The 21,501-nt window shown below is 49.6% G+C and overlaps 1 protein-coding gene across 4 annotated transcripts in view; it reads right to left on the minus strand.

Annotated features, from left to right (window-relative positions):
- Window positions 1-14,240, minus strand: part of LOC112267285 (glutamate receptor, ionotropic, AMPA 4a) — a 154,393-nt gene extending 140,153 nt beyond the window's left edge. For all 4 annotated transcript variants that reach the window (XM_042296395.1, XM_042296392.1, XM_042296394.1 and 1 more), the window contains exons 1-2: window positions 13,904-14,240; window positions 10,648-10,806 (exon numbers count right to left, since the gene is read on the minus strand). In XM_042296395.1, the coding sequence (XP_042152329.1) occupies window positions 10,648-10,806; window positions 13,904-13,991 (247 nt within the window). In that variant the 5' untranslated portion in view covers window positions 13,992-14,240. The remainder of the gene's footprint in view (window positions 1-10,647; window positions 10,807-13,903) is intronic.
- Between the last annotated feature and the right edge of the window lie 7,261 nt (window positions 14,241-21,501).

Genomic DNA, 21,501 nt, shown 5'->3' on the forward strand with positions numbered 1-21,501 from the left:
GACTCTGTTACTGTGACTGGAGAGAGACGCTGTTACTGTGACTGGAGAGAGACCCTGTTACTGTGACTGGAGAGAGACCCTGTTACTGTGAATGGAGAAAGACTCTGTTACTGTGACTGGAGAGAGACGCTGTTACTGTGACTGGAGAGAGACCCTGTTACTGTGACTGGAGAGAGACCCTGTTACTGTGACTGGAGAGAGACCCTGTTACTGTGAATGGAGAGAGACCCTGTTACTGTGACTGGAGAGAGACCCTGTTACTGTGAATGGAGAGAGACCTTGTTACTGTGACTGGAGAGATACCCTGTCATCTTTTCTGCCATCAACCAATGTCTCCTCCCTATCTAAAGTGCACTGGCAAATCTTATCAAATCTTATCAAATCTTATTAAATCTTATTAACTTAAACTCCAGACATCTTCTGCCTAACATCTCCCCCAGACAGAGAGATAGAGAGAGAGAGATAGAGAGATAGAGAGAGAGAGAGAGAGAGAGAGAGAGAGAGAGAGAGAATGGTAATGGAAGAAGACAGTGGATCTCCAGCAGAGTCCTTTCTCCAGCTCAGACAATAAGACACTAATCCACCGCTGCTGCGCCACACACACAGGTTCATCAGAGTGGATCATTAAGACTAAGAACAGGCCCAGAGCCCAGGTTACTACTGACACACTTCATCTGCAGCAGGACAACTGTTTTAACCTCCCACACACACACCACAGCCAAGCCAATGCCCAGCCCAAGACAACACACACACCACAGCCCAGCCCAGCCCAGGACAACACACACACCACAGCCCACCCCAGCCCAGGACAACACACACACCACAGCCCAGCCCAGACCAGGACAACACACACACCACAGCCCACCCCAGCCCCGGACAACACACACACCACAGCCCAGCCAATGCCCAGCCCATGACAGCACACACACCACAGCCCAGCCAAGGCCCAGCCCAGGACAGCACACACACCACAGCCAAGTCAATGCCCAGCCCAGGACAACACACACACCACAGCCAATGCCCAGCCCAGGACAGCACACACACACCACAGCCAAGCCAAGCCACAGCCCAGCACAACACACACACCACAGCCAGGCCAGCCCAGGACAGCACACACACCACAGCAAAGCCAATGCCAAGCCCAGGACAACACAAACACCACAGCCAAGCCAATGCCAGGCGCAGCCCAGGACAACACACCACAGCCAAGCCAAGGCCCAGCGCAGCCAAGGACAACACACACAGCACAGCCAAGCCAAGGCCCAGCCCAGCCCAGGACAGTACAAATACCACAGCCCAGCCCAGCCCAGGACAACACACACACCACAGCCCAGCCCAGGGCAACACACACACTACAGCCAAGCCCATGCCCAGCACAGGATAACACACACACCACAGCCAAGCCAATGCCCAGCCCAGGACAACACACACACCACAGCCAAGCCAATGCCCAGCCCAGGACAGCACACACACCACAGCCAAGCCAATGCCCAGCACAGCCCAGGACAACACACACCACAGCCAAACTAATGCCCAGCCCAGGACAACACACACACCCCAGCCAAGCCAATGCCCAGCCCAGGACAACACACACACCACAGCCAAGCCAATGCCCAGCCCAGGACAACACACACACCAAAGCCAAGCCAATGCCCAGCCCAGGACAACACACACATCACAGCCAAGCCAAGGCCCAGCCCAGCCCAGCCCAGGACAACACACACACACCACTGCCAAGCCAATGCCCAGCCCAGCCCAAGACAACACACACACCACAGCCAAGCCAATGCCCAGCCCAGGACAACACACACACCACAGCCAAGCCAATGCCCAGCCAAGCACAACACACACACAGCCACAGCCAAGCCCAGCCCAGGAGAGCACACACACCACAGCAAAGCCAATGCCCAGCCCAGGACAACACACACACCACAGCCAAGCCAATGCCCAGCCCAGCCCAGGACAACACATACACCACAGCCAAGCCAAGGCCCAGCCCAGGACATCACACACAGCACAGCCAAGCCAAGGCCCAGCCCAGCCCAGGACAACACACATACCACAGACAAGCCAAGGCCCAGCCCAGGACAACACACACACCACAGCCAAGCCAATGCCCAGCCCAGGACGACACACACACCACAGCCAAGCCAATTCCCAGCCTAGGACAGTACACATATCACAGCCCAGCCCAGCCCAGGACAACACACACACCACAGCCCAGCCCAGGGCAGCACACACACTTCAGCCAAACCCATGCCCAGCCCAGGACAACACACACACCACAGCCAAGCCAATGCCCAGCCCAGGACAACACACACACCACAGCCAAGCCAATACCCAGCCCAGGACAGCACACACACCACAGCCAAGCCAATGCCCAGCCCAGCCCAGGACAACACCCATACCACAGACAAGCCAATGCCCAGCCCAGGACAACACACACACCAAAGCCAAGACAATGCCCAGCCCAGGACAACACACACACCACAGCCAAGCCAAGGCCCAGACCAGCCCAGGACAACACACACACCACAGCCAAGCCAATGCCCAGCCCAGCCCAGGACAACACACACACCACAGCCAAGCCAATGCCCAGCCCAGGACAACACACACACCACAGCCAAGCCAATGCCCAGCCCAGGACAACACACACACCAAAGCCAAGACAATGCCCAGCCCAGGACAACACACACATCACAGCCAAGCCAAGGCCCAGCCCAGCCCAGGACAACACACACACCACAGCCAAGCCAATGCCCAGCCCAGCCCAGGACAACACACACACCACAGCCAAGCCAATGCCCAGCCCAGGACAACACACACACCACAGCCAAGCCAATGCCCAGCCGAGGAAAGCACACACACCACAGCCCAGCCAAGGCCCAGCCCAGGACAGCCCAGCCCAGCCCAGGAAAGCACACACCACAGCCAAGTCAATGCCCAGCCCAGGACAACACACACACCACAGCCAAGCCAAGGCCCAGCCCAGGACAACACACACACCACAGCCCAGCCCAGCCCAGGACAACAGACACACCACAGCCCAGCCCAGCCCAGGACAACACACACACCACAGCCCAGCCAATGCCCAGACCACGAAAGCACAGACACCACAGCCCAGCCAAGGGCCAGCCCAGGACAGCACACACACCACAGCCAAGCCAATGCCCAGCCCAGGACAACACACACACCACAGCCAGGCCAGCCCAGGACAGCACACACACCACAGCAAAGCCAATGCCAAGCCCAGGACAACACAAACACCACAGCCAAGCCAATGCCCAGCGCAGCCCAGGACAACACACCACAGCCAAGCCAAGGCCCAGCGCAGCCAAGGACAACACACACAGCACAGCCAAGCCAAGGCCCAGCCCAGCCCAGGACAGTACAAATACCACAGCCCAGCCCAGCCCAGGACAACACACACACCACAGCCCAGCCCAGGGCAACACACACACTACAGCCAAGCCCATGCCCAGCACAGGATAACACACACACCACAGCCAAGCCAATGCCCAGCCCAGGACAACACACACACCACAGCCAAGCCAATGCCCAGCCCAGGACAGCACACACACCACAGCCAAGCCAATGCCCAGCACAGCCCAGGACAACACACACCACAGCCAAACTAATGCCCAGCCCAGGACAACACACACACCCCAGCCAAGCCAATGCCCAGCCCAGGACAACACACACACCACAGCCAAGCCAATGCCCAGCCCAGGACAACACACACACCAAAGCCAAGCCAATGCCCAGCCCAGGACAACACACACATCACAGCCAAGCCAAGGCCCAGCCCAGCCCAGCCCAGGACAACACACACACACCACTGCCAAGCCAATGCCCAGCCCAGCCCAAGACAACACACACACCACAGCCAAGCCAATGCCCAGCCCAGGACAACACACACACCACAGCCAAGCCAATGCCCAGCCAAGCACAACACACACACCACAGCCAAGCCCAGCCCAGGAGAGCACACACACCACAGCAAAGCCAATGCCCAGCCCAGGACAACACACACACCACAGCCAAGCCAATGCCCAGCCCAGCCCAGGACAACACATACACCACAGCCAAGCCAAGGCCCAGCCCAGGACATCACACACAGCACAGCCAAGCCAAGGCCCAGCCCAGCCCAGGACAACACACATACCACAGACAAGCCAAGGCCCAGCCCAGGACAACACACACACCACAGCCAAGCCAATGCCCAGCCCAGGACGACACACACACCACAGCCAAGCCAATTCCCAGCCTAGGACAGTACACATATCACAGCCCAGCCCAGCCCAGGACAACACACACACCACAGCCCAGCCCAGGGCAGCACACACACTTCAGCCAAACCCATGCCCAGCCCAGGACAACACACACACCACAGCCAAGCCAATGCCCAGCCCAGGACAACACACACACCACAGCCAAGCCAATACCCAGCCCAGGACAGCACACACACCACAGCCAAGCCAATGCCCAGCCCAGCCCAGGACAACACCCATACCACAGACAAGCCAATGCCCAGCCCAGGACAACACACACACCAAAGCCAAGACAATGCCCAGCCCAGGACAACACACACACCACAGCCAAGCCAAGGCCCAGACCAGCCCAGGACAACACACACACAACACATCCAAGCCAATGCCCAGCCCAAGACAACACACACACCACAGCCAAGCCAAGGCCCAGCCCAGGACAGAACACACACCACAGCCAAGCCAAGGCCCAGCCCAGGACAACACACACACCACAGCCAAGCCCAGCCCAGGACAGCACACACACCACAGCCAAGCCAATACCCAGCCCAGGACAACACACACACCACAGCCAAGCCCAGCCCAGGACAACACACACACCACAGCCAATGCCCAGCCCAGCCCAGGACAGAACACACACCACAGCCAAGCCAAGGCCCAGCCCAGGACAACACACACACCACAGCCAAGCCCAGCCCAGGACAGCACACACACCACAGCCAAGCCAATACCCAGCCCAGGAAAGCACACACACCACAGCCCAGCCAAGGCCCAGCCCAGGACAGCCCAGCCCAGGAAAGCACACACCACAGCCAAGTCAATGCCCAGCCCAGGACAACACACACACCACAGCCAAGCCAAGGCCCAGCCCAGGACAACACACCCACCACAGCCCAGCCCAGCCAAGGACAACACACACACCACAGCCCAGCCCAGCCCAGGACAACACACACACCACAGCCCAGGCCAGCCCAGGACAACAGACACACCACAGCCCAGCCCAGCCCAGGACAACACACACACCACAGCCCAGCCAATGCCCAGACCAGGAAAGCACAGACACCACAGCCCAACCAAGGGCCAGCCCAGGACAGCACACACACCACAGCCAAGCCAATGCCCAGCCCAGGACAACACACACACCACAGCCAAGCCAAAGCCCAGCCCAGGACAACACACACAGCCCAGCCTGGACAACACACACACCACAGCCCAGCCCAGACCAGGACAACACACACACACACACCACAGCCCAGCCCAGGACAACACACACACCAAAGCCCAGCCAATGCCCAGCCCAGGAAAGCAAACACACCACAGCCCATCCAAGGCCCAGCCCAGGACAGCACACACACACCACAGCCAAGTCAATGCCCAGCCCAGGACAACACACACACACCACATCCAAGCCAATGCCCAGCCCAAGACAACACACACACCACAGCCAATGCCCAGCCCAGGACAGAACACACACCACAGCCAAGCCAAGGCCCAGCCCAGGACAACACACACACCACAGCCAAGCCTAGCCCAGGACAGCACACACACCACAGCCAAGCCAATACCCAGCCCAGGACAACACACACACACAGCCAAGCCCAGCCCAGGACAACACACACACCACAGCCAATGCCCAGCCCAGCCCAGGACAGAACACACACCACAGCCAAGCCAAGGCCCAGCCCAGGACAACACACACACCACAGCCAAGCCAATACCCAGCCCAGGATAACACACACACCACAGCCAAGCCCAGCCCAGGACAACACACACACACCACAGCCAAGCCAATGCCCAGCCCAGGACAACACACACACCACAGCCTAGCCAAGGCCCAGCCCAGCCCAGGACAACACACACACCACAGCCAAGCCAAGGCCCAGCCCAGCCCAGGACAACACACACACCACAGACAAGCCAAGGCCCAGCCCAGGACAGCACACACACCACAGCCAAGCCAATGCCCAGCCCAGGACAACACACACACCACAGCCAGGCCAATGCCCAGCCCAGGACAACACACACATCACAGCCAAGCCAAGGCCCAGCCCAGCCCAACCCAGGACAACACACACATCACAGCCAAGCCAATGCCCAGCCCAGCCCAGGACAACACACACCACAGCCAAGCCAATGACCAGCCCAGGACAACACACACACCACAGCCAAGCCAATGCCCAGCCCAGGACAACACACACACCACAGCCAAGCCAATGCCCAGCCCAGGACAACACACACACCACAGCCAAGCCAATGCCCAGCCCAGGACAACACACAGTATGACAGCCAGTGTGTAATATTGTTTTCACTATACCAGCATTTTTACTTCAATGCCTTATACCAGGTTTGGTATCACGCTACTCAAAACCATCACGATAGAAAAACGATATCAAACTAGACTGATCTTTTGACTTCAGTTTCATTGCATTTGACATGTTTGAGGTCAATATTTCAGAGACAGCCACGTTTCTTCTTTTTAACCAATTTTTTAAACAGTTCTTACCAATCTAACAACAAAACAACATAAAGGTAATCATTTATTTGAATTTTAAATCTCTATTGATAAACTGGGTAAATTAAGATGTAGCCTAGGTCCATTCACAGTACAGGTGAATGCATATTCAATAGGAGTGTGTGAATGCATTGAGTTGTAGTTTTGGGCTGATTTCATGGGACTACAGCTGACAAATCTGTTTCCTTTCCATTTGGGATATTTGCATAGAAGAAGCAATCTCATCTTTTATAAGACCTCTTTAAGACGTAATGACGTCATTCACACACACCGGGAGAGAGACAGGAGAGACGTGACTGACTCAATGCTAGATAGAATGTGGAGCACCAAGCCTTATTATATTTGCCAAACAGCTTTAAACCAATTGTTTCTACTGATGTCTGGAGATCCCAGTGTGGAAATGACTTAATGACCTTCCTTAATGACCTCTCATGGTTCTGATGGTTCCGTTGTAGTCATCACTCTAAGGAATCAGTTCAGTGGAAGTATTTTGCACTCCGACTGTGACCCTTCTGGTCACTTTCCTTGTCCTGTTATCAACTACAACAACATCCTCATTATTACTACCAACATTTATGGGTTCAATTCCAAACTTGAAAATGATGACTTACTTGAATCTTTGGAAACGCATGTTTTCCATTGGCTAACCAAGTTCTCTAATGCTTTACTTGTAGGGGATTTTAATATTGCTCTGAATAATTGTATTGATAGATGGCCTCTGAGACAGAGAACTTCTTTGAATACAGGTTTGAGGCAGTTTATAGAAAGGTTTGAAATTACAGATATTTGCAGAGTAAAGTTTCCTTTTTTGGAGAGTACATTTTGGGGATTTCCCTACTTTGAACAATATTTTTTATGATAAATTGCGCTAAAAATAATTTTAAGATAATTTTATCCCACATCCCCATATCTTCTTCTGTTTTGGTCGCTTTGATTTGATATTGCTTTGTAACTATAACATTGATAAGACTCTTACCAAATGACTTGCTTTTCATAGACAAGTGTTCGTAGCATGGTCATTAATAAATATAGCTATTTCATTTGGAACAAATAGGATATTTTGCATAGGAACAATTATTTGTTTTTTTAAGACTGGGTTTGATAATCACATCCTACTGGTGAGTAAACGTTTTAATGCCTACGGGTTGTTACTCAAGGAATTTTGATCTCTTTACAATATCCCCGTTACACCAAGAGAGTTGGCCATAGTATTTGATGCTTTTCCATCTTGGACTCTCATGCTGTTTAGAGGTGTAACCAGACCACACCTTCTTGAGATACCCTTGTTTAGTCCAGTTGACTCTTCAGTAGTAAACATGTGTTTCTTCTTGCTCCCTCAGAACAACAATACCTGCTTTGTTTTAAAAGGATGTTGTATCTATTCCTTATGTCACAACATACTGGGATACACTTGTCAATAGTATTTGTTGGAAAAAGGTTTGGTTATTACCACACAAATACCTGCTTGTTAACACGGTGAAAGGTCTCTTTCAGAGTTATCCAGAAGTATTAACCTGTGAATCATTACCTGAAGAAACTCAAAAAAGACATTCATATTAATTGTACTTTTTTGTGTTCAGCATCCAGAAACTGTTTCCCATTTAGTTTGACATTGTCTACTTGTAAAGAGATTATGGCAAGATATTTTTAGATGTATAATTGCTCATATTCCTGATGATTTTGGTTTAATATGGGAGAATGTGCTGCTGTGTTTCTTTTAACTGCAATAAGACTAAAGAAAAACAATGTAACCTCTGAAATGTCATTATAAATGTCATATAAATACATGTAAAATCACTAATAAATAACCACTCTTCCTTGTTTTCTATAAGCAGTTTGAGCAGTACATTAAGATCATTCTACATTCTTCAAATAAGAAAACTATAAAAACAGTCAATACATGCGTGTCTTTTAAGGTCTGTTTTATAATCTGTACTTTGTTTTATCCCTTTTAGCATATAGCATATATAGTGGATTCAGAAATCACTCAGACCCCTTTACTTTTTACACATTTTGTTACTTTACAGCCTTACATGTTGTTCTTGTTTGTTTGTTTGTTTGTTTGTTTGTTTGTTTGTTTGTTTGTTTGTATACTTCCTGTATGTATACTGGTGTTTTGTGCAATTAAAATAAAAATGATAAACCTGACTGAGGCGAGGGAGGGAAATGAATGAATAAGGTTTTTGGTGACAGTCAGCTTTGAAATTAGCATATTTTGCGATATAGTTTGGTGAGCAATTTGTTTGGAACAAAAAAGGACTTGGGTAGTAAATTGGTGTTAGCTTCAGATGTACGCTAGCACGGAAAGTTAGCCAACAAAGCCGGAAGCTACCGGTATCTTCTTGCGTTGAAAGTGTTGTAGCCTGTAATGGACATTGTTCTGCGTACAGTAATTAACAGTTGCAACATTGCAGACACGGTGTACTCGCGCTATAAGGGGACATCAGCTGCACTGATGGACAGACTTCATCCTGTCTCAATCAGTAGATGACGCAAGGCACATTTGAATGAATTACCGAAGTTAACAACAATTCTAGTAACAAAACGTTTTTCATGATCTCGTATTGAAAAAGTACCGAAGTTTTGGTTTACTGTGGAACACTAGTCTGTAACTATCCAACTTTCACACAGTCTAAGAGAGAGAGACAGAGAGACAGAGAGACAGACAGACAGAGAGACAGAGAGACAGAGAGACAGACAGACAGACAGACAGAGAGACAGACAGACAGACAGACAGACAGACAGACAGACAGAGAGAGAGACAGAGAGACAGACAGACAGACAGAGAGAGAGACAGAGAGACAGACAGACAGACAGAGAGAGAGACAGAGAGACAGACAGACAGAGAGACAGACAGACAGACAGACAGACAGACAGAGAGACAGAGAGACAGAGAGACAGACAGACAGACCATAGTGAACTGTGGCGGCACGGTGGTCTAAGCAGCGTGCTCCATCTCTGAGCATCACCAGGTTGTGCCCAGTGCTGGACAATATTTAGTTTTTTTTTGTGAGCGCAGAGGGAGGCATATATCCACGTTCTCAGGACCTTTTCAAATGTCTAAAATTGAAGTCTATTTCTAGTGGTCAGGCTGGCCCAGTCACAGCCTTCTACAGTCAGAGGGAAGTCACCAACAGTTCTTCATATAGAAATAAAAAAGCTGCCCTCAGCAGTAGCAGTAGCAGCTAGCGAGAGAGGGTAGTTGAGGATGACTTTGACAAATTTGGTCTCGATAAGTCAACAGCTGCATCCTTATTCAAAGCACAACAAACACACAACCACACTTCATTTCCTTCTCCCATTGCTTTTTTCGATAATCTATTCCAAGCCAGTAAATGCTATTGTCTTTCATTTCCCGCTGTTACTCTTGCTTCAATTTGCCAAATTAACCACAGAGCTTTAGTCCTTGGGCCAAATTCAACATGATGGAAATTAGCCTGGCTTAACCGTAGAAAACATTTTTATTGGGCCTCAATATGACACACAACTCTGGGGATGATTTAAAGAAGGTTTAGATAGAGATTATCTCATAAGAAAGACAAGGAAGTCCACATGGAACAATAGAACTGAATAGTTCCATTCAGTTCCATTCACCAAGAGGAGATCCATGGAGACTCCATTATGTTCCCAGTACAGATGTACTTCCTGAGGGGTCTAGACGTTGATGACATCACATAGACCTCCCTCATCTCAGAGCAACCCCTTGGCACCCCCTTGCCCATCCTTCTATAGTGAATGACAGCCTCATATAGACCTCTAACTCCTGATTGATAGCTGACACTCCATGAGTGTGGTACAAGGTTTGAGTGCACACACACACACACACACACACACACACACACACAACTCTTATCTGGTTGTACTCACAGGCATTTGTGACGGCAAAGCTGTTAGCTGTCTCAATGTTGTCGACATGGGGTACAAGGTTAAATGGAGCCTCCGTGGCATTGGGGCTGGTGTTGTGCAGGAAGATAGCCAGTCGAAATGCTGTGTACTCCTGATCTGTGTTCCTGATAAATAGACCACCTATAGATGAGGAGAAAGACAGTTGGTTTTGAACTGTGCTTCATTGGCACAGGGTTTCCCAAACTCGGTCCTGGGGCCCCCGCTGGGTGCACATTTTGGTTTTTGACATAGCACTACACAGCTGATTCAAATAGCCAACTCATCATCAAGCTTTCTAGTGCTAGGGCAAGAACAAAGACGTGCACCCGTGGGGGATTCTGAAAAATAGGGGGATAGAGGGGGAGAGAGAGAGACATAGGGAGAGAGTAGGACAGAGGAGAGAGAGGGGTAGCGAGAAAGTGTGAGATTAAGACAGAGAGAGAGAGAGACAGAGAAAGATGACAGAGAGACATCAAAAAGACCAGAGTATGACAGAGGGTAAGGAGAGGAAGGATAAGGTGACAGATGAAGAGAGGAAGAGTGACGTGACGGTGAGATATAGAGGGAGAGGAAGGGTAAGGTGACAAATGAAGAGAGGAAGAGTGGCGTGAGGGTGAGAGATAGAGGAGAAGAAGGGTAAGGTGACAGATGAAGAGAGGAAGAGTGGCGTGAGGGTGAGAGATAGAGGAGAAGAAGGGTAAGGTGACAGATGAAGAGTGGCATGAGGGTGAGAGATAGAGGGAGAGGAAGGGTAAAGTGAAATGACAGATGGAGAGAGGAAGAGTGGCTGGGAGGGAAAGCGATAGAGGAAGGGTAAGATGATAGATGAAGAGCCTCTCGAATGGCGCAGTGGTCTAAGGCACTGCATCACATTGCTAGAGGCGTCACTACAGATCCGGGTTCGATCACGGGCTGTGTTGCAGCCAGCCTTACCCGGGATACTCATGAGGTAGTACACAATTGGTCCAGCATCGTCAGGGCTAAGGGAGGGTTTTGCCGGCTGGGATGTCCTTGTCCCATCGCGTTTAGTGGCGGCCGGGCGCATGCATGCTGATTTCGGTCGCCAGGTGTACATATTTCCTCCTACACATTGGTGCGGATGGCTTCTGGGTAAAGTGAGCAGTGTGTCAAGAAACAATGTGGCTTTTCGGGGTCGTGTTTCAGAGGACGCATGCCTCTCAACCTTCTTCTCCCCTGAGTCCCTACGGGAGTTGCAGATATCCAAATAGCTGCTATTTGGATATCACGAAAAAGGGCTAAAACATTTTATAATAATATAAAAAGAGGAAGAGGAAGGGTAAAATGACAGATGAAGAGAGGGAAAGTGGCAAGGAGGGTGAGAGAGAGAGGGAGAGGAAGGATTAAGTGACAGATGAAGAGACGTGTGGAGAGTGAGAGAGGGAGAGGGAGAGGAAGGCTAAAATGAGAGATGGAGACAGGGAATGGAAGGGTAACTTGACAGATGAAGAGAGGGAAAGTTTTGGGGAGTGTGAGAGAGAGAGGGAGAGGAAGGGTAAAGTGACAGATGTCAGGGAGGTGTGAGAGAGGGGAAATGATGACAGGGGAGGAGTGAGGAATGGAGAAGGCAGCAGAGCAACCACCTCCAAATGTCCTTCACAAACATCACGAACATCACCTCAAATGTCATGTGATTCACAAACATCCCAAACATCACCTCAAATGGCATGTCATTCACAAACATCCCAAACATCACCTCAAATGGCATGTGATTCACAAACATCACCACAAATGACATGTCATTCACAAACATCCCAAAAATCACCTCACATGACATGTAATTCAAAACATACAACAGTTGTGCAACAGAAGCATTAACGGCAGTAACTACAGTAACTCAAATCAAATCAAAGTTTATTTGTCACGTGCTCTGAATACAACAGTGAAATGCTTACTTACATGCTCTAACCAAAAGTGCAAAAAAAGATATTTGGTGAACAATAGGTAAGTAAAGAAATAAAACAACAGTAAAAAGACATATACATTAGCGAGGCTATATACAGTAGTGAGGCTATATACAGTAGCGAGGCTATATACAGTAGCGAGGCTACATACAGACACTGGTTAGTCAGGCTGATTGAGGTAGTGTGTACATGTAGATATGGTTAAAGTGACTATGCATATATGATGAACAGAGAGAAGCAGTAGCGTAAAAGAGGGGTTGGTGGGACACACACGCCCGGTTAGCCACTGTGCGGGAGCACTGGTTGGTCGGCCCATTTGCGGTACATTAACTACAGTACGAAGTCTATTTCCAAGGCATTGTAACATTGCATGATATTTTTATATTCCCCAAGAAATTGGTTTTCCTCTGCCTTAAGTTCCACTTATGTGTATTGAAGCGATATGCAAATACTTTCTCAAGTTAACAGGCAGATAGGGTTTGAGGGATGTGGAGGTGTGTGTGTGTGTGTGTGTGTGTGTGTGTGTGTGTGTGTGTGTGTGTGTGTGTGTGTGTGTGTGTGTGTGTGTGTGTGTGTGTGTGTGTGTGTGTATCCAGCAGACCATATTCGCGTATTAACTTTATCGGCAGCTCAGTGAAAGGAACGAGAAAGAGTCAGAGACCAGTGTCTCATTACAGTTCCTCTCCTCCTGTACCTCACAAGGAGTGATGCGGAGCATACATTAACACACACCTCCAGAACAGAGCACTGTGTGTGTGTCTGTGTGCGTGCATGTGTGTAGGACTGTTATAGGATGGGGTATACAACTATCTCAGGGCAGTGGATCATGTTTAATAGAAACTCTGATCCGGGTCTAGTCCCGGCTGAACGATTCGGGCTCGGATCGATAGCCAGGGTTATACTGCTATGTATGGCATGGGAAGATGATGCAGTAGCGATCTGACTCAGAACAGCACGGTAAGGAACAAAGCGCCCTAAAACAATAATGAGCGCAGGATGCCCGTTTGAAAATTACAAATAACGCGAAAGAGGGGAAGAGAGAGAGAGAGAGAAAGAGAGAGAGAGGGGGGGGAGAGAGAACCGTTTAACCTCCATCTCCGACAGCAGGAAAACAATTACCACAATTATGAATAATCACCTGAGACACATCAGCCAAACAGAAAGCGTTTCCCTCTGTAGGCCACTTAGTTATCAGAAATATTGGCAATGTAAATCCTCTTTATTAAATAAACATGATTGGGGATGAAAACAATTTATGACTCATTTAAACCCCGGCTATAAGAAGTGTCTATTTTTAAAGGTCTTAGCCTACTCACCTATTTGAACACTGCTGGGGAAAGCCCCAGTCGCTAGCCCCCAAAGGGCGGAAAACACCCCGACAAAGTGCGGGTAAATAATCCTCATTTTCCGTCCCTTAAAAACTGTGGAGAGACATGGAGGAGGAGGAAACAAGGCGAGAGAGAAGGTGGGAAAAGAGAAAAATAAGCCCGAGTTTTAGCAATCCATAGTGGTTTTGTTCCCCCGCAGTGTCCGCTACCGCTGGAGAGAGCTCTGTCCGGCTCGGTAAACACTAAACCGAGCACACGCAAGATGGGTGGAAGAGAGCGCGAGAAGGAAAAGACAGAGAGAACAACTCGCCAGTGGTGAGGAGCGTCTACAGCCTGCATGGAAGGATTGGACATGCGCTCTCTCTCTCTCTCTCTCTCTCTCTCTCTCTCTCTCTCTCTCTCTCTCTCTCTCTCTCTCTCTCTCTCTCTCTCTCTCTCTCTCTCTCTCTCTCTCTCTCTCTCTCTCTCTCTCTCTCTCTCTCTCTCTCTCTCTCTCTCTCTCTCTCTCTCTCTCTCTCTCTGTCTCTCTGTCTCTCTCTCTCTCTGTCTCTCTGTCTCTCTCTCTCTCTCTCTCTGTCTCTCTGTCTCTCTCTCTCTCTCTCTCTGTCTCTCTCTCTCTCTCTCTCTCTCTCTCTACCCCTCCTTCAATATATCTCTTCCAACCCCGTCTTCTTTAACTAGCCATTGCGGTAAATCAAACAGCTCTTTTGATAAGGATTAGTCTGGTTTAGAGAGCGGAAAGGGGATCATCCTTCGCGGAGTTTTCATTAACGGCGGGGCTGTGGCAATTGTGAAGGCGATTCAGGTGCTTTTATAGGCTCGTGTCCCTTCACCGGTGACAGAGGCAATTCTTTTTAAACACTATTTTTTGGGTTTCTATAGTTTGATAAGTACGCCTAAACACGTAGACTAACGCATAGGCTACCCCCTACGTGAGTTGTGTACGGAATTTGATTCCACCTCAAAGCGCTCGCTGTCTCTCCTTCTCTCTCTTTCCCACTGTAAATGCGTGTTATTTGCACGCACCAATGGGCTCCAACCCTAACCCCCACCCTGCGCAGTTTTTCCCATCCATCTCCTCACACCCATTAGAGTGCACGGCTAAACAAGCCCCCTGCCTCGCAGAGCCGCGAATGTAGATGAAGGAGCGGGAGTCCGGAGTCTCTGAATGAGCGGGAGTTGAGAGAGAGAATTCATCGAATAAAACGCGTGTTTTCTTTTCTGGCATCAACTGTGTCTGGCTCCTCATTCATAATCGTCAGCGCCGCCGGTAAACCGACAGACTGACATACGGGTTGGGATCACGGAGAGAAACGGCTATTTGTCACGGAGTTAAACGGAAAGAATCTGTCTCCGGTCCCTCAATGACCATAGCCTCCTATCGGTGTGGGCGCTGGCCTTCATTCAACCCAGAGCGTAGCTAAAGGAATTCCAGAGTGAATAGTCTAATAATTGTTTAACTTCACACGCAGCATTAGCCTGCCGCTGTCCATGGTGCTGAAACCACACTGAGAACCAGGGAAGACTGTAGACTATCTAGGCTACTGGATACTTACTGTTTTTGTTTGAAACGTTTTGAACTATACAACTTTAGCACGACATTCAGCTCATTCAGTTTTAGTTTGTACCAGAGGTCTACACAAATGTGTGAGCCAAGAGTGTTGGCCACAGTGGGCAAAAAGAGCAGTGGCTTTCTATTCCAACCAAGCACATCAGAATGCATTTGGCTACAACAGAACACTTGTCATTAAGCCTGTGAAGCTGATAGGCTAATGTATATGCTAAGACTTACATTTGCAATGCATATAATATTAATCTATGCCTGGTGTGCAATCGGTAACTTTGTATAGCTATAGCCTACCATATTCGGTGGGTATGAATGCATTGAAAAGGCTTTCTGCTCAGTATAGACTCAGTGATTGGTTGAAATCAATGAACCATTGTTCTCCCCTCAGCACCCCTCTCAGCATGAGATAGACGACTCACCTCCACTGTCACCGTGGACGGCTGAGTCACGCACACACACACATACACACACACACCCCTAGGGGGGCCTAGCACTTAAAGTAACCGATAGGTAGCTGATTTGAATCCCTGAGCCGATAGGATCAAAATCTGTCCATGTTCCCTAGAGCAAGGGACTTACTTGTACCAAGGTCACCGTTGATAATGGCAGGCCCTGGCTTTGACCCCACTCTGTGAGGGTGTCTCAGGGTCGAGTTAGGATACGCAACAAAAACACCTTTCCGATTCACACATGCTTATTAATACATACTCGTACAAGTGTGGAATAGGACAAATATAAGCACCAACATTATTAAACACACACACCTCTGCAGGATATAACTCACCCCAGCTGTGTGGTGCTAACTGACAATTAAATGACCTGTGACATCATTTGTCTCCTTGAGCAGCCCGCTGTGGATCAGGATCACAGACCTCATTCTACATCACCCTCAGACACCTCATCCTATGCTTCATCATTCTACATCACCATAAGACACCTCCTCATACGCTTCATCATCCTACATCACCTTGACTTATTCCACATTTTGTTGTGTTGCAGCCTGAATTCCCAATGGATGATGTTTTTCTCACTCATCTACACACAATACCCCATAATGACATCGCAGTACCCCATAATGACATCACAATACCCCATAATGACATCACAGTACCCCATCATGACAAAGTGAAAGTTTTTAGACGTTTTAGCAAATTTATTGAAAATGAATTACAGAAATGTCAAATTTACTATTGAGACTCAGGATGAGACAGTGAGACAGGTTTTATCTTGGACACATGAAACGTGGATGGATACGGAGGGTGCTGGGCAACAGAAGATGAAAAGCAGAGGGGCCAAGGATGTTAACGATGGAGAAAGCCAGATGTAACGGGGGAAAGTTTGTGGGACTCCACCCAGAGCGGCAGATCTTGAGTAGACAGCCATACACCCTGCTGGAGACAATAGCAGGGAGCCGGGGTTCGGTGGTGGTCTGCTTGTCGACAATACCTGCAGTTGGTCTTTAGAAGAGCAGACCGGGATCCCGTCCAGGTACGCCGACAGCCGAGAAACAACATCTAGGCTGAGGGTATGTTGAACTCTTCCTCAGGGAAGAGCAGGGACTGATAACCCATGGAGCACCCGAAGGGTGAGAGACCAATGGCTTAGCAGGGAAGGGTGTTCCGGGCGTACTCCACCCACACGAGTTGCTGGCTCCAGGTTGTGGGGTTGGCCGAGACGAGGCACCGAAGAGTTGTCTCCAGGTCCTATTGGCACGTTCTGACTGACAATTAGATTGAGGATGAAACCCGGAGGACATGCTGGCCGATGACCCAATGAAGGTGCAGAAAGCCTTCCAGAAATCGGGGTGAGAACTGAGGATCACAATGGGAGACTATGTTGACCAGAAGTCGATGGATTTGTGAGATGTGATGTACCATGAGTTTGGCAGTCTCCTTGGCTGAGGCAAATTTAGCAAGGGGGATGAAATGGGCAACTTTGGGAAATCTATCCACAACCGTAAGGATGGTGGTGTTGCCATCAGACAGAGGGAGACCAGTGACAAAGTCCAGGAATATATTGGACCGGGGCGATGAGGAAAAGGGAGTGGTTGAAGGAGGCCAGCCAGAGCTTGCCGCAGAGTCTAATTCTGAGCACACACTGTGCAAGAGGCGACAAATGCGGAGATGTCAGAAACCATAGTAGGCCACCACAAAAGCTGTCAGTAGGAAGGCCAAGTTCTGACAGAAGCCGGAATGGCAGGTTAGATTAGAGGAATGAGCCCATTCCAGGACCGGGGACCGAGCAGAATCTGGGATGAACAACTGGTTAGCCGGGTCACCCAAACAGGTTCCGGCTGGGAACGCTGTGCCTTGCGGACCAGGCCCCCAATACCCAGACAAGTGTCGCTGCTAGACAGGATGTAGGGAAGATGGTCTCAGGGTCAGACAGTGTAGCTGCAGAGCTATGCAAGCGATAGATGGCGTCAGGCTTCACATTCTTGGACCCAGGGTGGTAGGATATTGTGAAATTTAAATAAGTGAACAACAGAGCCCAGCGAGCCTGCATCGAGTTGAGACACTTGGCGGTGCGGAGATATTCCAGATTATTATAGTCGATCCACACTAGGAATGGATGTTCCGCCCATTCTAGCTAGTGTCTCCATTTCCCCAGCACCATCTTGACTGCAAGAAGTTCCTGGTTACCAATGTCATAGCTTTTCTCAGCGGGTTTAAAACGATGGGAAAGGAGAGCACAGGAATGTAGCTTTTTTTCCTGGGCAGAACGCTGGGACAGGACGGCCCCCACTCCAATGGATTGAGATGTGAACTGTAGTGAACTGATGCTTGAGACCCGAAAACACCCAGTCAGCAGCTGGGGACTGCATGAACAGAACCTTGGGTGATATGAGTGTAGAGAGGGGGGAAGCCAGGGTGCTGTAGCCCTGGACGAAGGGCGGGAGAAAATAACAAATACAAGGAAACGTTGCAGCTGCAGTCTGGATGTAGGTCGGGGCCAATCCACCACTGCTCTCACCTTATCCAGATCCATCTGAATCTTCCCAGCAGCTATGACGTATCCCAAAAAGGAGATAGTGGAGCGATGAAATCCACACTTTTCAGCCTTGACAAACAACTGGTTCTCCTGGAGGCGCTGGAGGACTTGTCAGATGTGGAGAACATGCTCCTGAACCAAATGAGAAAAGACAAGGATGTCGTCAAGGTAGACAAACACGAACAGGTTCAACATGTCACGGAGCACATCATTGACCAGAGCCTGGAACACTGTGGGAGCGTGGGTCAGTCCGAATGGCATAACCAGATACTTGTATTGCTCGCTAAATATGTTAAAGCCTGTCATCCATTAGTCTCCTTCCCATATCTGAACCAGATGGTGGGCGTTCCGAAGGCTCACCTTTGAGAATACATCCGCCCCCTGGAGAATCTCGAAAGTCGAGGAGAGGACCGGTAGAGGGTAACAGTTTTTTACCTTGATGTCATTAAGGCACCGATAGTCGATAAACAGGTGCAGGGTTTTGTCCTTCTCCACAAAGAAGAACCATGCGCTGGCAGTGAAAGAAGAAGGACAAATGATCCCTGCCCCCAGAGAGTCCTGAATGTACCCTTCCATGGTCTTGGAACCAGACAGGAATAAATCCACCCCAGAGGCAGTGTAGTACCAGAGAGGAGGTCAATGACTCTGTCATAGGGTCGATGTGAAGGAAGTGATGTTGCGTGGGCCTTGTTGATAACCTCCCGGAGGTCCTGATCCTCTGCGGGAATAGCAGAGAGATCCAAAGCTTTTCTCAAGCCCGCATGAGGCCGTCCAGGGGCAGGCTGCGCCTCCTTGAGGCAATGCCCATGGCAGAACGGGCTCCAACCCAGGATTGAACCCGCAGCCCAGTCAATCACGGGGTTGTGCCTCTGGAGCCATGACTATCCCAAAACCATGGATGCATGAGGAGATTCAATGAGTAGGACTGCATGGACTCACTGTGATTCTCTTGACACTCGCAGGTTGATAGGAATCATACTGTGAGTAACCCTGCCAATAGAGCGTCTGTCAAATGCTCTGGCATCCATGGGAATGGGAGGAGTTGTGTGGAGATACCCAGCTCAGACACCAGGATGGTGTCCATAAAGCTCTCGTTGGCCCCAGAGTCTATGAGCACCCAGAGAGATTTAGGCCGGTCACCCAAAAGCAAGATAGCATGGAGAGGAGTATGAGTAATGGGAGATGGGAGGCCCCCTGTATGGCCCACCAGCGTACTCGTACCTACTGATTAGTCTGGGCTTTTTGTTGGACAGGTGGATATGTAATAACCTTAAGTTCCACAATACAGACAGCTTCAAGAGCTCAGTCTGCATGGAGACAAAAACAAGACAGGTGAAACAGATCAGGGTGTGACATTTACATGAGTATTCCACATCCTGAGTCAATACATGTTTGAATCAGCAGCGATTAAAGCTGTGAGTCTTTTTGGGAAAGTCTAAGAAATATGCAGACCTGGATTGTTGTACCTTATTCTAGTTGAACATTATTCTTGTTGATCCAAAAAAAAATGGACACGCGCCAAATACAACAGGTGTAGAACTTACCATGAAATGCTTACTTGCCCTTAACCAACAACTCAGTTCAAGAAATAGAGTTAATATACACTGCTCAAAAAAATTATAGGAACACTAAAATAACACATCCTAGATCTGAATGAATGAAATATTCTTATTAAATACTTTTTTCTTTAGATAGTTGAATGTGCTGACAACAAAATCACACAAAAAATATCAATGGAAATCAAATTTATCAACCCATGGTGGTCTGGATTTGGAGTCACACTCAAAATTAAAGTGGAAAACCACACTACAGGAGGATACAACTTTGATGTAATGTCCTTAAAACAAGTCAAAATGAGGCTCAGTAGTGTGTGTGGCCTCCACATGCCTGTATGACCTCCCTACAACGCCTGGGCATGGTCCTGATGAGGTGGCGGATGGTCTCCTGAGGGATCTCCTCCCAGACCTGGACTAAAGCATCCGCCAACTCCTGGACAGTCTGTGGTGCAACGTGGCATTGGTGGATGGAGCGAGACATGATGTCCCAGATGTGCTCAATTGGATTCAGGTCTGGGGAACAGGTGGGCCAGTCCATAGCATCAATGCCTTCCTCTTGCAGAAACTGCTGACACACTCCAGCCACATGAGGTCTAGCATTGTCTTGCATTAGGAGGAACCCAGGGCCAACCGCACCAGCATATGGTCTCACAAGGGGTCTGAGGATCTCATCACGGTACCTAATGGTAGTCAGGCTACCTCTGGCGAGCACATGGAGGGCTGTATGGCCCCCCAAAGAAATGCCACCCCACACCTTGACTGACCCACTGCCAAACCAGTCATGCTGGAGGATGTTGCAGGCAGCAGAACGTTCTCCACGGCGTCTCCAGACTGTCACGTCTGTCACATTTGCTCAGTGTGAACCTACTTTCATATGTGAAGAGCACAGGGCGCCAGTGGCGAATTTGCCAATCTTGGTTTGGCAAATGCAAACGTCCTGCACGGTGTTGGGCTGTAAGTACAACCCCCACCTGTGGATGTCGTGCCCTCATACCACCCTCATGGAGTCAGTTTCTGACCGTTTGAGCAGACACATGCACATTTGTGGCCTGCTGAAGGTCATTTTGCAGGGCTCTGGCAGTGCTCCTCCTGCTTCTGCTTGCACAAAGGCGGAGGTAGCGGTCCTGCTGCTGGGTTGTTGCCCTCCTACAGCCTCCTCCACGTCTCCCGATGTACTGGCCTATCTCCTGGTAGCACCTCCATGCTCTGGACACTACGTGACAGACACAGCAAACCTTCTTGCCACAGCTCGCATTGATGTCCCATCCTGGATGAGCTGCACTACCTGAGCCACTTGTGTGGGTTGTAGACTCCGTCTCATGCTACCACTAGAGTGAAAGCACAGCCAGCATTCAAAAGTGACCAAAACATCAGCCAGGAAGCATAGGAACTGAGAAGTGGTCTGTGGTCACCACCTGCAGAACCACTCCTTTATTGGGGGTGTCTTGCTAATTGCCTATAATTTCCACCTG

The sequence above is a fragment of the Oncorhynchus tshawytscha genome, linkage group LG13 (genome assembly GCF_018296145.1).
Source record: "Oncorhynchus tshawytscha isolate Ot180627B linkage group LG13, Otsh_v2.0, whole genome shotgun sequence".
Taxonomy (NCBI): Eukaryota; Metazoa; Chordata; class Actinopteri; order Salmoniformes; family Salmonidae; genus Oncorhynchus; species Oncorhynchus tshawytscha.